The 15,993-nt window shown below is 41.0% G+C and overlaps 2 protein-coding genes across 2 annotated transcripts; one reads left to right on the top strand and one right to left on the bottom strand.

The window, feature by feature from the left end:
* Window positions 1-353: 353 nt before the first annotated feature.
* Window positions 354-7,557, top strand: prss23 (serine protease 23). Its single transcript, XM_079509742.1, has 2 exons — window positions 354-623; window positions 3,610-7,557. The coding sequence occupies exon 2, from the start codon at window positions 3,627-3,629 to the stop codon at window positions 4,764-4,766; it is 1,140 nt and encodes a 379-aa protein (XP_079365868.1). The 5' UTR covers window positions 354-623; window positions 3,610-3,626; the 3' UTR covers window positions 4,767-7,557.
* On the bottom strand, window positions 7,064-15,142 carry cfl1 (cofilin 1). The gene is made up of 4 exons (XM_079510922.1): window positions 14,985-15,142; window positions 10,317-10,627; window positions 9,476-9,552; window positions 7,064-8,083 (listed from the first exon to the last, which is right to left on the bottom strand). Exons 1-4 carry the CDS (start codon window positions 14,985-14,987, stop codon window positions 7,965-7,967), a joined length of 510 nt encoding a protein of 169 aa, XP_079367048.1. The 5' UTR covers window positions 14,988-15,142; the 3' UTR covers window positions 7,064-7,964.
* Between the last annotated feature and the right edge of the window lie 851 nt (window positions 15,143-15,993).

Below are 15,993 nucleotides of genomic sequence, written 5' to 3'. Positions count from 1 at the left end.
TCTGAAAAGGACAGTTAATAAAGAGACTGGAAAGTCGGGAGAGTGAGGGAATCACATGAAGCAAATAAAAGTGTTTTTAATTCTAAAGACTGCTTTCTTTCTTTTCTTTGGTCCATGATATCATAGGCTATGCACCACCACAAACATTTAGAAAGCGTTTTAGTTATTATACAGTAGTAGCCAGACTAGCCTACATGCACCCCACCTACCTTCTACTGGCACCAGGGTGACAATTAAAACTGTCCCATATTTCCAGTAGTGCGCATAGGCGGGGCAGAAGGACCATGAAGGAAGGAGGGATCGAGCAGCTGCACAAATTCTTCTCATAGACATTTATTTGAGCGAGCCGGTTTTCGGAGGATGTTCAAAACTGGACCGAATAATTCATAAGGCGCACGCAGCAGGCTGGTCATATACAAAATCGTGGCATTTTGTAGGCTATAAATTTCGCACGTTAAGGATACGCGTTCCGCCGGAAAAGTCCATAAACTACACTGCAGGATTGTCTGTCACAAATAGCCTAACATGAAGAGCTGGAATATTACAATGAACAGAACTTTTGATGGAGAGAGAAACGTGACTGGGATGTAGCCTAATTACGGATTTTAATCGCAGTTTAGGAGGTAACGTTAACTTTGTAGTTTATCTGTGTCGGTTATCATAATGGAATAGATATCGTAGATGCATATTTTCATTATTTCGTTATTTGTCATGCAATTTAGAAGCACATTTCACATTCCATCTGTATTAAAAAAAATCCCCCCGTGCCCCCATTTGACCAGTAGCACTGTTATCTTTAGCCTCTACAATAGACAGGAATAAGTCAACAGAGTTGGTTGTTTTTGGGGTAGCCTACCATAGCAGCACTCAGAGATACACCAACAGTGTAACTTTCACACGCCGTTGGTTTAAAAAGGGTAGCCTACAGAATGATAACGCTTCAGTAGGCAATGGGAAAGGTTCACTTTGGAATCAGATTGTCCCATAATTCCAGGAGCTTCGCTATGGGGTCAAAGATGACATGAAGAATGTGTAGTGGCCAAGGGTTCAGGTGTAGCTTTGGGCTGGGAGTCTAATGGTAATGGTGTTGTTAAACGTGCATTTAATTTTCGTTCAACCTTGTCACCAGTTCAATTCAAAGTTGAACAACGCATGTTGTTCAACTTTGTTGCCTGAAATTGATTTTACTTTTTATTGTGTGCATGATGTGCAACAAATTGCAAATGATGATGACGATGATCGTGTGTGTGTGTGTGTGTGTGTGTGTGTGTGTGTGTGTGTGTGTGTGTGTGACATGTTATGTATTGCCTAAACATTAGTTTACAAAAGTTAAGGTTTTGGCAATTTGGCATACAAGGCTATACTGATGGTCTTTAAATGCCTGACTAACCTGGCCCTTTCAAAATGTAATGAGCTATTGCAGTCATAGTACACCAACCCTAAAGCAATATTAATGCCCTATTGCCCTCCACTAACATACATCAACTTTAGCTGATGTCAATATGGGATTTTTCTTGTATCATTTTCCTATGGAATTCAATAGGAGGAGCCTGCATAGTTTTCCAAGGGTTGTGGTGTTTTTTTGGCTAGGGACCTGCTGTGTCAGCTCAGAGTCAAATGATGTAGGTCTACCCCACGCTGAAACACGTATTGTGTGTGTGTGTGTGTGTGTGTGTGTGTGTGTGTGTGTGTGTGTGTGTGTGTGTGTGTGTGTGTGTGTGTGTGTGTGTGTGTGTGTGTTTTATTGATTGATTGATTGAAGTATTTATTAACAGTTTGCAGAATTACAGTACATTTCATGCACAACTCAATGTGTGTGTGTGTGTGTGTGTGTGTGTGTGTGTGTGTGTGTGTGTGTGTGTGTGTGTGTGTGTGTGTGTGTGTGTGTGTGTGTGTGTGTGTGTGTGTGTGTGTGTGTGTGCGTGCGTGTGTGTGTGAGAGAGAGAGAGAGAGAGAGAGAGAGAGAGAGATATCGTGATCGTGATGCTACATCTACTTTGTCACTCTGTCTCAAAGGAAGACAGAGATTCCAGGGGCCCACAAAGGTCCTGTGGTTTATACTGATATTTTTCCTGCAATAATGAGGATCCAATATGATATGTTGTCTTGTGATCTCTATAGAACTCCAAGCTGCTGCCCTGAAGGAAGAAATTATGTTGGGTTCATGAACTTGACAGTTGTTATGTTGTGGTTGTGGACAATGGGACAAAATTACAGCGTAATTACCAGCTAATACATTTCTACCAATGCTTCTGATCAGCTGAAATTTCTGTAGCAGGTTTCTCTGTTGATTTTTGCCATGTGAGCGACTCAATGTTGAATGCCTTGTGGTGAATAGACGTTTCCATGATTAAGATTCGAAGGCCAAGACACAATGGTAACAATATGAAGTCAGGTCCCAATATTCAAGGACAGGCTTTGCTAGCTAGCTTTTTTACAGTAATGTTTATGTTTATGATTTTTACGGACCTGCATAATATAATTGTAACAGAGCCTTTCAAACGATCAATAGAGCTTTTACTTTGCACGAAACAAAGGAACAGGAGGTTTTTTGTGCCATTTGCCATGACAAACACTCTTACAGAGGCCCTCTAGAGTGATTCTATCTCTTTATGGTTTGATAGAGGATAGTACAGGTATATAATGTAGTTGTGTGGACAGGCCCCACCCTGCACCTTTTGTATGCGAGTCTCCATTCGGCCGCCATGCCTAAACTTGTCTCTTTTCACTTTCAGACACCTGCTCTCTTCGTTCCATGAGTGCCTGAGGGTCCATAGTCTCAGGAGGGATCAAGTATCCCTTTGTCCTGGCTAATGGACCTACAGTTCACATGCACCGCGGAGTAGTTAATGTTTTACGGAAAATAACTGCTTGTCCCCAAACTATATGCATTCAATTTGACAGCTTTAACTTCATTTCTCAACAATTCCTTCAGCCACCGTCCGCTGTTATAAAAGAATTCAAGCATGTTGTGAAGAATCTGAAGTAGTACAATAAGTAGTAAACTCAAACTTCTTGGTCATGCTGTATTATTTATATGCTATACAAATACAAATATTAATTTGTCTAATTGTTATTACCGTAAATTCATTACATGACCATTATAGCCAACCCTCTCGGGTTTTGTCCATTCAGACCTTAGCTAACAAAAGATGCCTGTGAAGTGATAAAACAGACAGAGAAATGCATGTTGTTGACTGTGGCATTGAAATCCGATTTCCTGAATAATCCATAATACCGGAACAGGAGGTGCCTTGTTAATATATGATGTTTAAGACCTACATTACAGCATTGGCTTGTTTGTGTAAGCTGATCTCATTGGCCTATAGGCACTAAGATTTCTAATCCTTCTGTCAATGTGAGAGTCCAGATTTCATGCTGATTATAGTTTGTGTGTTAGCAAGATCGCTCAACTACTTGCCAATGAGCTCCATAGTTTCAGATAGCTTCCCATTTTCCTTTAACCAAAACATTGCTTGTTTTTGGAAGGACTTTATGACATTCCTAAAACATCACAAGCTATTTGCTCGACTTGTGTAGTTCTTTAATCTCTCTCTCTCTCTCTCACTCTCTCTCTCACTCTCTCTCTCTCTCTCTCTCTCGTTTCAGTATTTTCCATCACCAACATGACACCACATCACAACTCCCTCCTGGCTCGTCTCTCCACCACGCTCCTGGTGCTTCAGTTCTTCCTGCCCCTCTCTCTGTCGTCGCTTCCAACAACTCATCACCACCTCGCTGCACATTTGCCCTCACTGACGCCTCACGCCCCCCAGCCTCTCACCCGCTCCCAGTTCAGCGCGCACACTCAGCTGGACTTCACCACGCACTGTAACTCCAGCTGCTTCCACCGAGGAGAACAACTAAAGGATAAACTGTCCTTTGAGACCCTGTATGCTGATGGCTCTCGAACCCTCACCACCGTGGACGTGGAGAGTGAAGAGGAGGACACCACCTTCGTCTCTCACACCCCACCGCCACAGAGGAGAGTGCCAAGAGTCACCTTTAGACACAAACGTGTTAAAAGGCAGATCTACGGGGCTGATGGACGCTTTAACATCCGTGGGGACCATTTCCTGTTGGACTATCCTTTCTCCACAGCGGTGCGGATCTCCACCGGCTGCACTGGGGTTCTGGTGTCCAAGCGACATGTCCTCACAGCCGCCCACTGCGTACACGATGGGAAGGATTATGTCAAGGGGGCACGAAAACTCAGGGTGGGGTTCCTTAGCCCTCCTTCCATCAATGGCACCTCCTCTAAGAAGCCTCTGGTACGCTGGGTTCGAGTCAAACGTACCCGAGTGCCAAAAGGCTGGATTCAGGGCCCCCAGGAGGTCAGCATGGACTTTGATTATGCGCTGCTGGAGTTACGCTGGCCTCATCGCAGGCCCTTCATGCGCCTGGCTGTGACCCCGTCCGCTGAGGACCTGGCCGGAAAGCGCATCCACTTCTCTGGATTCGACAGCGACAGGCCCGGGGAGCTGGTGTACCGGTTTTGCCCCGTGGAAGATGAGTCCAACGATCTCATCTATCAGCACTGTGACGCCAGGCCTGGGGCCAGTGGCTCGGGGGTTTACGGGCGAGTGTGGGACAACTCTCTGGAGCGATGGGAGAGGAAGGTCATTGGGGTCTTCTCTGGACATCAGTGGTTGGAAATAAACGGAGAGAACCGGGATTACAACGTGGCCGTACGCTTCACGCCGCTGAAATTTGCTCAGATCTGTTATTGGGTGCATGGGAATCAAGAAGAATGCAGTTTAAACTGAGATAGACAGTCACAGGACTGTGGTTGAGTCGGATCAAACAAGGACGGATGTTTAAATGTTGGATGAAGGGTAAAAGAAAGCACATAATGGTTCACAAAAAATGGGGGTAAAGTGCCTTATTGCTGCTAGTAAAACAGGTGAGACAGAATTTAATCCAATTCAAATATGATGGAAGGTGCATAAGAAATCACACCTTCTATATTCCACCCTGAAAATGCAGGAATGTTCCTTCGTAGTCCAATTCCCTCAGTGAGTCATTTCACTCCTGTCTGTAATTTGCTTCTGGAGACCTTTGGCTTCATAAAACATGTCTGCCAGTGATATCATCATCACAGCAGCTTTTAATGCACTTTTCCTCGCAGTCGGATTCATAACGTTGTCAGTATTTCCACCTTTTAAAAGCAAGCCACTTTTAACAAGAGAGGAAAGAATAACACTGACTGTGTGTGTGTGTGTGTGTGTGTGTGTGTGTGTGTGTGTGTGTGTGTGTGTGTGTGTGTGTGTGTGTGTGTGTGTGTGTGTGTGTGCGTGCGTGCGTGCGTATAAAGACACGCGTGTGTCTGTATGTGTGTGTAGTGGCAGGCAGCACATCCAGAAGTGAAAGGTTTTAAATAGCAGATATACTAACTCACATTGCATCATGACCTGGCACATTGTGAGATTTGAATTATGCTCTATTCACTATTTTTTAAATGTATTTAATTTTTTGATAAAATGTTTGCTTAAAATGACATGCCCAAAATATGGATGCCAGTTTGACAGAAAAACTAAATCTAATGAATACCATCTCACACTGGCTGTATGAACAGTAGAGTTTTCATTCAACAGTTGATACCATTTGGTACCAATCTTTAAATCATGTTCACTCCTTCTGTTGTTTGCTTTTATTCACTTCCTGCATTACATTGTACAAACAGTACAAATGTCAAGACTGAGCCATGGGGAAGGACAGGCCTCAACAAATAACAAATAATAAATAAGTTTCTACCGAGAAGCTGCATAATGACACCGACATAGATGCTTATTTAATACAGCTCCATGTGTAAAAGTTCATTTTCTTCCGTAATATAATTAAAAAAGTGAAACTTTCATATATTTTCAATTCATTGTGCATAAAGTGAAGTATTTATTCCATAACACCTCAACAGTGGCAAAGGCTGATCACATCCATGCCACGCCCCATTGATGAAATAATGTTCAAAAGTAGCCCAGACCAAGTATTGACTGCATACATTAATATACTTTTCAGATGGTCGACATTTCTCGTTTAAATTTTTGTTTTAGTGATCTGTGGTCTCGTACAATATTCTTATATTTTGAGATAGGATTTTTAGATTTTCATGAGCTGTAGCCATAATCATCAAGATTAAAACAAAAAAAGGTTTTAAAATACTTAAATAACTTAAATATAATTGAGAATATATGAAAGTTTCACTTTTTGAATTATATTAGGGACAAAAATTAACTTTTACACAATATTCAAATGTTTTTAGATGGAGCTGTGCAGTTCCACAAACATAACATTTTGAGGTCTCAAAGCACATCAGAAAATTAGACTGCTGAATGAACAAATTGTGAATGCCACTGAAATGTTTTGCTCTAAAGTTGCTGCATAGACACACATTGCTCAGTGTGGGTTGTATGGTCGATCAGAATGTTAATTTTATTTGAGAAAAAAATATGCTTACAGATATATTTTAATAAACAGATTTCTAACAATGCTGTCACGTTTTTTGTACCAAGGATTGTAGGAGTGGAGCTGGGGCGCCCTCTTGTGGTCTTAATAGGTAGAGCACCTGCACTAGGGTCTTTAGCTGGTATTTAATTGTATGCAACTGTAACTTGATGGGTATGGAACTTAAAGATTACAGGTGACAAGGTTCATGCCAAGGTTCATGCTAGCTTTCGTCACCAAGAGGGTATGCGCATGCATATTTCTGTAATGCCTACAACCAGAAACAGAGCTAAAAAGCTACAATCCTTAACAAATTTTAAAACATTTTAATTGAAACAATCTGTATGGGTAGAGCAGTGGTTACCAAACCCATCTCTGGTGGGTTCCAATAATTACACCTGACAAAAGCAGGCTCTTATGAGAGCAGAAGTTTGTTCTACCATGTGAGTGTGAGAATCCCAGGACATAAAGGTTCAGCTTGGAAGGCGTTCCCATTTATGCTTACACTTACAGGATAACTCACTGGAACACAACCTATGAATTAATGCTGTATTTTTTTTTTAATGTGGGTTTGGATACAAAGCAGAATAATTGGTGGAAAAACATCAAGTCAGACCAAATCAGTAGTTTAGTGCCTTTTATTAGAGATAAGGAGACGATACAAAACATCCACCATTCAAGAATCAGTCTAAATACTGAACACAGGCTTCAAATCCATCATCGCTCCTCATCTGAACCCTTCAAGAACACGATCTAGACTTCTAACCCACCGGATCCTTGTTTGAACAAGTAACGAGGAATGTGATCTTTAGAACATCAATGCCTTTGTCGTTTTTTTCTTTTTTCATTGAGAACAGGAAATAAAAATGGAATTCAGTAAAGTTTTGGAATTTGCATGTTCAAAACAGAAACAAAACAAAAAACCAAACAAAAATTAAATGATCTTCATTTCAACCGTGTTTTCCAACCAGAGAAGCTTTTGATAACATCTTGTGCAATTAAGTAACTTGGTTTGAACTAACACCTAGTCTCAACTACACACACTTAAAAAAAAACTTTAACTCGAAGTTTGGCAAAAAAAAAAGGTAGTTGGAACAATTATATATATATATATATTTTGAGGATTCAATATGTTGTAATCCTATCAGTTGTTGCCTGTCCCTTTCTCTGCAATCATTCAAATGGAACCCAAGAGAACAAAACCCTGTCCTTCATACATTTACATTAAGTGTTTTTAGTTTTTAAAGTCTTCGTTCTTCATCATCGGTTGTATTTATTTTGTTTTCCTTTGTGTTTTGTTCATCTTCGTGTGTGTGAACTGGAATGACAGTCTGCAGTTGTGGAATTTTGATACTGTCACTTTACCCACACCCACCCTCCCACCCACCCACGATATCCCTCCCTAGGAAGTGCCACAAATGATCCCGGTTCTGCCTCTGCCCTTCCCTCCGCACCAAATTGGAATGAACGGCTGAACCCATCAGATGTGTCTGGTAGGCCTCGATTGAAGCCTGGGGCTTGATTTATAGATTAAGAGGGGTTCCTTCCAGAGAGATTACCGATGCACCGCCAAGCTTTTCAGCGAGAGTACGCCGATCTTTGATGTCTTCCAAACCGTTCACCTGCCACTCATGTTTGATACCTAAGAAGAAAAAAAAACAAAAACAAATTATGTTCATTTCTATTTCTCCATCCACACCTCTATTTCTATTGTATAATGCCATTGTTGTCCCAATCTTTGTGTCATTGCCGTTTGTCTTTCTCTGTGGTGGTATCACAAATGTACTCTACAGGATATTATAAAGTGAATCAATCCATTTGATCCAATCGAAACTTGAAATAGACGAGGTGCAAATAATGAGCAATGGGACATAATATAAGTAAATAATAAATTGATCAATGTATTTTTATGAGCGTATGTCTACTCATCGTCCATTGCTGCAATTTTGCTGATACCCTGAGATAAAACCACTAGCAACCTGATCAGTATAAATAAAACGTGTAGTTCATGTGTCTGGCTAGTGAGCGATCTTGATCACGTCTGTGAAGACGTGAATGCATGAGGCAGAACATACAGACGATGAGGAAAGCAACTCCCTTCAGCTTGAATCAAGGACAGCTTTAGTGTTTCTGTGACTGATGAGGTTCTGTCTGTCACAGTGCATTTTTGTGTCATTCAGTTTGAGAGGAATTTGATCATGTGAACTTTAGTCATGTGGGCTTGTTATGGCTCGATTTACAGTAGGAAGGAATACAAAGCATGTTAAAGTAGGACAAATACTATGGTTATTGTCCCTTCTTTAAAAAGTAGTTCACCCAAAAATAAATGACTTACATTTTATTACGCAAGCCATAAAGCTTTGAATTGATGGAGATTTCCCATTTCTGAGACAATAATTTGATGACCGGGTCATCGGTCAATTGGACACTCAGTAAGAGACTCAGACGGTCATCAAATTATTGGCTTAGGAATGCGACAGAAACAAAAACAATCTCCATGAATACGGCTTCATTGGGTGTGTATGAAAATAAGTCATTCTTTGGGGACTATTTTTAAAGGCACTATCTGCATTGTATTAGTGTAGCCCACTATGTGGCCCATCTAATTTGGTTATGTCATTTTATCCTTGTCCTCTTATTTCTAGTTAGACATCAGCATTCCATTACTGACACCGTCTGAACCAGAGCTGGTTACATCAAGCCAATAGGCTTGATGGGTGCAGGCTAAGCCCTACGAGATCTCCAAGCTCATGATGCAATGAGCTTGTAGATCTGCCATTTGCCATGTTTGAAAGTAAAGAAAAACATTTCGAACATTTCTGCTCTGATGTGCCCAAAATAGGGGCGCCAGGGTAAAAGTGGTAATCCACCGCAGTGTTGCTTGCCGAAAGGAAAAGATTTCCATGCTAAACAATTGTGACGTGACACAGTTAGCGTGAAGCTAACCCATCACCCATAACAAATTGATTGATCTAATAACACATTAACTGGCAAACATAATTCTAAACTAGAATACAACCAATTGATATCTCACCTGTGAATTTCTTCTTAATGGCATCTTTTGAGCTGGCGTAAATCATCTTACTTTTCAGGGGTGCACTATCTGGAGCCCTGTGTGGAATGAAGACAATTAAACCAATTATCTATGTTCAAAATGTTCCTGGCCAAGAAGGAAATACTTTGCCATTTGCTTTATAATATATGGACTGAAATTTGCATCAAGAGAAAGTAGAGTTGAAGTCATGTTTTTAGGTGTGGAAAGAGGGAGATGTTGCAAGGTGAAATATTCAGCCTACAGATGGCACTACATTTTATGTTCAGTTTTATTATATTATTAGCAATGACATCATGAATTAGGCATTTGTACCATGTTTAACATGTTTACAGCTCAACAAATATTGGCTTTAGGGCAGGATCATAGTGTCAGCTTAGCGTCAGTGTCCACTTCCCCGTTCACTTCCATTCTATGGGGAAAAACAATGTTGCACATTGATGGCATTGGCGCGTGAAGTTCAACACGTCTGGAGCATAGAGTTCCAAATTAGTGAACTTTGACCGGGTGTCTACCAAAGGTAAACTAGCTTGTAGTTTTCAGTGAGCCAACAAATGCAATGGAAGTCACACCAAAAAGAACTGCCTACAACCCACAAGACAACATGGCAAAGTGGCACATCTGAAGCCTTGGCTAAGTTGGCTACAACACATCCGACACAGATGTGTGATTGTACCCTTAGTATTTAGTTTACACTAACACTCAGGATATTGCCGTTATCCTACTTGTCTGTTTCTAGGTCTGCCACCACTGTGAAGCATTTTTTTTGTATATTGCAACCGGACGCACTGGACTGTTGATGGGTGTCTGTCTGGGTTCTCACCAGAAGATGAAGACCAGGTCTTCCTTCTTTGTCTCCTTTGTTTCGTAGGTGGCATCGTACAGAGCGTAGCGGCAGTCATCTGCAGGCAGCATCTTTACAAAGTGCTGGTAGGGGTCCTGGATGGTGATTCCGAGGTCTCCCAACAGGATCTCTTTGCCTTCTTCAAGGACTATGTTCTGGTTGTCCTTGCTCAGGCAGAACATCACAGCCTTCTTCCTCCTCTTCTTCTCTTCCTCGTTGGCCTGAGCTTTACGCACTTTCATGTCGTTGAAAACTGCAACCACTTCATCTGTCACTTTGATTCCGGAGGCCTGCACACAAAAGGCTCCGTTAGATTAATCTTCAAGTACATTTCCAATTTGACAAAGCATACTTTTGCTGCAAGATGTTTTGAGAATTATGACATACTGTGTCAACACAAATGCACACCCTGCTGTCTTACATTACATTGTTGGCCACTCTTATAAATATATATATATTTTTTTAAAGCTGAATACAACCTAAGCCAGTCCTAGCATTCATAAGTTCAATTACATCCTATGAAAACCATAAAAAAGATCTCACAAACTCACGCAAATTCTCAGGGAATAACAGTTATAAATTGAGCCGTTTGAAATACTCTATCGTCCATTAAATTATTTAACTAAATTTCACCCATGCATGTTGATACTTAAATACAAGTAGACAAGCCTGGTCTGAGGAGAGAGAAATTGGCTATCATGTTAAGTTTGCTAGGAGTTGAGCTTAAAGGAAGTTTAAGGAACAGAAAACATTGACACCAGAGAATGACCCAAGAGGGCTGCATGTGACTTATCACCCTGAGCACAACACTCCTTAAAAGAGCAGCTGATAAAGAGAACCGATATTTAAGGTGTGGTCCCTTGTTACAAACAGTGGTAGTGAAGAAGACTGAAGAACATTACATACATTATATACTGGTCAAACTTCACAACAATGGCTAAAACAAAGTCACCATCTGTGCTTCAATGAGTACTATTCCACTTGCTATAAACAAGTTCTAGTTATTGAAGCTTTAGAGGAAGTGAAAAATGAAGATATAGTCCCATTGTAGCCGGACAGGTGCTTATCAGTTCCAAAGTTCAAAATCCACAATCGGGACTGGAAGAGCACTAAGGTGCGGTACCACAGGTGTGTTTCATACATATCTGAATAGTCTTAGACCATGAGCAATAACCTTAAGTTGCCATTACATAAGACATGTTGCTGGGCTGTTTACAGCCTCATGACATGACACGGTTTCACCATGTAGCTTGATGGCAGGAAGGGCTGTGTAGGAGCAAAGGGGTGGAAACAGGAATTAAGGGGGTTAGACTGCAAGGCTCTGCCACAGACAATGGGTCTTCTGTTGGAATACAAACAAGTGACATCCCTGAGTCACAGCTGCCCCATAAACTCAACTCAGGTCTTCTGATTTTGTTTAGGCCAGTGCACCACCGGAATCACATCAGTGTCGGGAAGACACGGTAGAGGATGTTAACCACACCTGCAAATAGGTTGACCCGGGCCAAGGAAAAGAGATCTGTGCGTTTTAAAATTCCACAGCAATATCCCTAAATATCCGAACACAAAATACTTGCTCGTCATCCAGTGACATGCAAGCAATAGGTGACCCACATTTAGAAGGAATTGTGCAGAAGAGGGTGTAGTAGGTTTGCTCTGCTACTTGGTTTATTGGTGAGAACAAGCAAAAGAACAATCTTAAAATACGGTATAGATTTCTGACAAGCTGCATACAAATTAAACTGCAGACATCAAGTTCACATGATCTGGGTCTGGGAGATACCCAATTCTTCTGACTCATTGTCAAAAAAAGAAAAGTGCCGATTACAATAGAATTGCAAGCTTATTTCACTTCTCCCCTCCTTTTCAGATAGACCCAAGGGCCCGTGCTGATTACAACCTGCTTTTGGTCAGTCCATTCAGAGAAAATAAGAACACTCGCATCCCCACAGACAGCCTCCTCCTCTTCCTGTCATAAAACACCAAGCGGTGTTGCATAGTCTGGGTTCAAGTTACTTAATTTTAATAGAAACCCAAGTTACTTGACCATCAATCAAAGTTTCTTTACATTGATCAACATTTCCCATAAAGGTCACCATAACTGGAACTACTAAATGGACACTATTGCTACATCAGCATAAAATAAAATATCTAGAAGAGTTGTTGAAAATGTACCTGTCTGTTTAGACAAGTTGACAGTGACACCACAACAGGAAACCCAAGCGAAGCCATAATAATGTGGTTTTAAAATATTACTTTAAAATGTCCGAATACTGAATATAGGAAACAGTGGGCTGAAAAGAGAATAGCTGAATATGACTATTATTATATATAATTTATACATTTGACCAGTTTTTGTACCATTGCCGTCATGGCCATACCTTTGTTGTGTAGAGCTACATGATATGGCAAATACATGATTACATTTTCATCACAACAAATTACGAATTAAAGGTACCACGATTCATTGACTATTCGGTTTCGCTCAAAAAAAATAACTGAACCGAATATGCATTTTGGCCACTATTCGGCAGAATATTCGGTGCATGATTGCATCCCTTGTTAAATCTAAATAAATTATGAGTGGTCTCAAGTAAATTTAATTAAATGGGGCATGATTTGAATAACTAAGATGTAGAGTACTAAGAGTATAGACTCATTATTGTCATACAAATGTTTGCAACATTCGACTCGACGATGGGGTGGAAAAAAGAGAAGTTAGCTCATTGGAGCTGATTTCTCTAAATCCACAGTCTGTTTCAAGTCATCCGGTGTACAAATTAGATGCGTAGCTCCAATCAGGAAGAACAAGAAGAGGCCCGTTTAGCATCTGCTGGCTAACCATACAGCTAAAGTTATAACCTTACATAACGGTGACATCCTCTCGAAAATATTCCTCGCACCCCTCCTAACCCAAATAAATAAATAAATGAAAACAGAGCGTGCGTGATACAGGCACCGGCTGAGAATTTAAACACATTAAAAATAATAAAATGGCATTAATAACACAACGACCAAGACAAAAAAAATGGTCTTTGCACCAAATTCAGGGTGGGGCCATTGAATGCAGCAAGCGGCAGCACATGTCCGCTAGCTTCGCTGCTATATAAGGCAAAACCCTGCTCTGAAACTATTCAAGTCTGTCAATTTCACCCAGTCTTTTGTTTCTCTGCGGTTTTAACCCCTCGAGTTCTGCATCGAGTCCTAGCTGTTCGTAGTCTAAACTAGCTGCATTCTCAGCAGCGCACACAAGGAGGAGGGTTGAACTGGAACGATGTTAGCCGAGTACAAACAAAGAACAAGGAAATCACAGCAGCTAACGTCAGCCATACTGCCTGTCATTATGTATGTAGTATGTGTCAAACCTCCCATAGCCAGGAAGAACGGGCCGCGCGGCACGCTGTTGATTGGCTCGTCGGTTGTCAGAACAGACAATTGTATTTGTGTCTAATATAATTATTCTAATGCGACAGGTCTGTTTAGACTAGTCAGTCAGTTATGTATGGATTTCTGTAATCTCTTCAAAAAGGTAGCCATTCAAGTATTGTTTTGTCCATAATACACAGTGTGTTAAAATTGATTAGCACGATTGTTCCACTTAGTTATATTCAATTCACGTGTCTTTATTCTAGGAGCCTCCTAGAATAAAGACAGTAGGGGGGGGGCATATTGTAATTATACATACATTTCAGACTTTGTTTTTATTTCACACTTGCTTTGGCAATATATATATATATTGTCCATATATATTGTCCATCCATGCCAAAAAAAAGCCCCGCTCGTATTGAATACATTTACTCGCGTTTGGACAAAATTGTATCCACCGACAACCCAACCAACCAATCACAGCGCGCTCGTCCCTTACGGGCTATGGGGGGGGGGGGGTACAGCTCTACCATTTTATGCCTCCTCCGCTAGCAGCAGCACCGCTAACCTAACAATACAGTTAGCTGCACATACAATGTAGCCCGGGGCTACGACGATGCACCTGCCGTCACACCGCTACTCCAACCCGGCATCTCCAGCCGACACACCGCCGGCAAAAAGCAAACTGAACATGAATGTTTCATGTATTGATTTTATTTGACATTATTAAGGGCTCACTTTAACGACACCGACGAGGCCCCTTTTTGTCGAGAGAGGAAGGAAATGGCGCCAGTTGTTTTGGGCCCGTTAGTCATTTCTCTGCATCTTTGAACCTTTACGGACTGTTTACCAAAGGGTCGATAAAGAAACCAGCTCTCTTCTTAAATAAAATATTCAAGCTTAATATATAATGGCTCGTCTAAGCCTCCCCCAAAAAATGCTAACCGGCTAGCAGCCAGTCCAAGGCAATGAAGAGACTTTGAGCTTCTCTTGACAAATGATGCAAGTTCTACAACAACAAAAATGTCCCTCCGAACTGTTAAAATTAAATAAATAAAAAATACCATTTTCAATGTCAACGACATTTATGTCGACTCACGAAGCACAGTGGCACCGACTTGGCCATTTTGAGGAGAACCAGATTCACCTCTATTCTTTATTAAAACCATCAGTCCAAAATCATTATTGGATCCAACTGTCCAACCTCTGAATCTAAAGTGAAGTGCAACAACAAGAACCATTGTAAATGCTAATAACGGTGGAATCTAGTGTCAAACGTACCATATTGCTGTTGCTGTGTATTGGTGGTCGTCTCTGGGTGGAAATTGAATGAGGCTGTGATGATGAACCAGCGGTCTCGCGGTGGATACATCACGTGGGCGCGCCTCTCTGTGTGCCGTCGCGCCCGACGTGCACGTCGTACGGGTACGAGCATGAAATCTGCAAGGCGCGCCGCCGCATATACTACTGGGTCGCCCGATTAGTCACTTCACACTTCTGCTTTTTTGCATTCATTTATTGCATCATGTCCCCTTTATTTATATAATATATAATGATAGATATATAATATTGGGGTTTATTTCATGTGTGTGTGTACATTTACATTCATTTTATTGTGTAATTCATTTGTTTTGAGACGTGCGGTGCGGTGTACACACACACACACACACACACACACACACACAGTTGCGATATTTATATGTAGGTCAATTTGACCCCTTGAGTGTACATGCCACAATGGAAATAAGCATTATTATTAGTTTTGCTGTATCTTTTTCAACCTTATTATAGGCTATATGTATCAACAAATAAAATCATTATCATCAGAGATTGTGGACATTGTTCGCCTCTTGAATAAAATATCTTTCTTTGTGGTAAATTCAACTAATCTGTTATGACGGACAATGTCGGCGTAGAAAACAAACGCACCCAAATGGTCGCGTGCATCATGGGATAATGTGTTTTTATTACCATTTAATAATTAATACAATTATCATACCTGCACGAGCCTGTACCAATCTATTTACCGTCTTCGACTTCCGAAAGGAATTTATTCGAGACACATTTTGTTCTCGAGCGAAATGTATATATATCAGTGTAGTACGAGTGTGTAACCAATTTGCACGCTGCAAAGTCTTAATTGAATAATATAGCAACTCTTCGGATGAGCATTTTTCAAGTTGGGCTAAAATAAATATTCAACCAAATAAGTGTAGACCCGTGGCACCGGGGACAGTCTGCAAGTCAGAAGTTAGAACGTGATTGTAGCCTGTAACGGTCTAATCGTGAG

Source organism: Electrona antarctica (genome assembly GCF_951216825.1).
Source record: "Electrona antarctica genome assembly, chromosome: 1".
Taxonomy (NCBI): domain Eukaryota; kingdom Metazoa; phylum Chordata; class Actinopteri; order Myctophiformes; family Myctophidae; genus Electrona; species Electrona antarctica.
Note: the sequence above shows the minus strand (reverse complement) of the source record. Positions and strands in the feature narration are given on the sequence as shown.

Bases quoted from the DNA above. Each gene is read 5' to 3' on its own strand.
- prss23 (XM_079509742.1), top strand. From the start codon at position 3,627: ATGACACCACATCACAACTCCCTCCTGGCTCGTCTCTCCACCACGCTC.
- cfl1 (XM_079510922.1), bottom strand. The intron at 9,553-10,316 runs GTGAGAACCCAG...CATTCCACACAG, and splicing joins GACCTGGTCTTCATCTTCTG to GGCTCCAGATAGTGCACCCC. The intron at 8,084-9,475 runs GTGAGATATCAA...TTTTCTTCTTAG, and splicing joins CATTAAGAAGAAATTCACAG to GTATCAAACATGAGTGGCAG.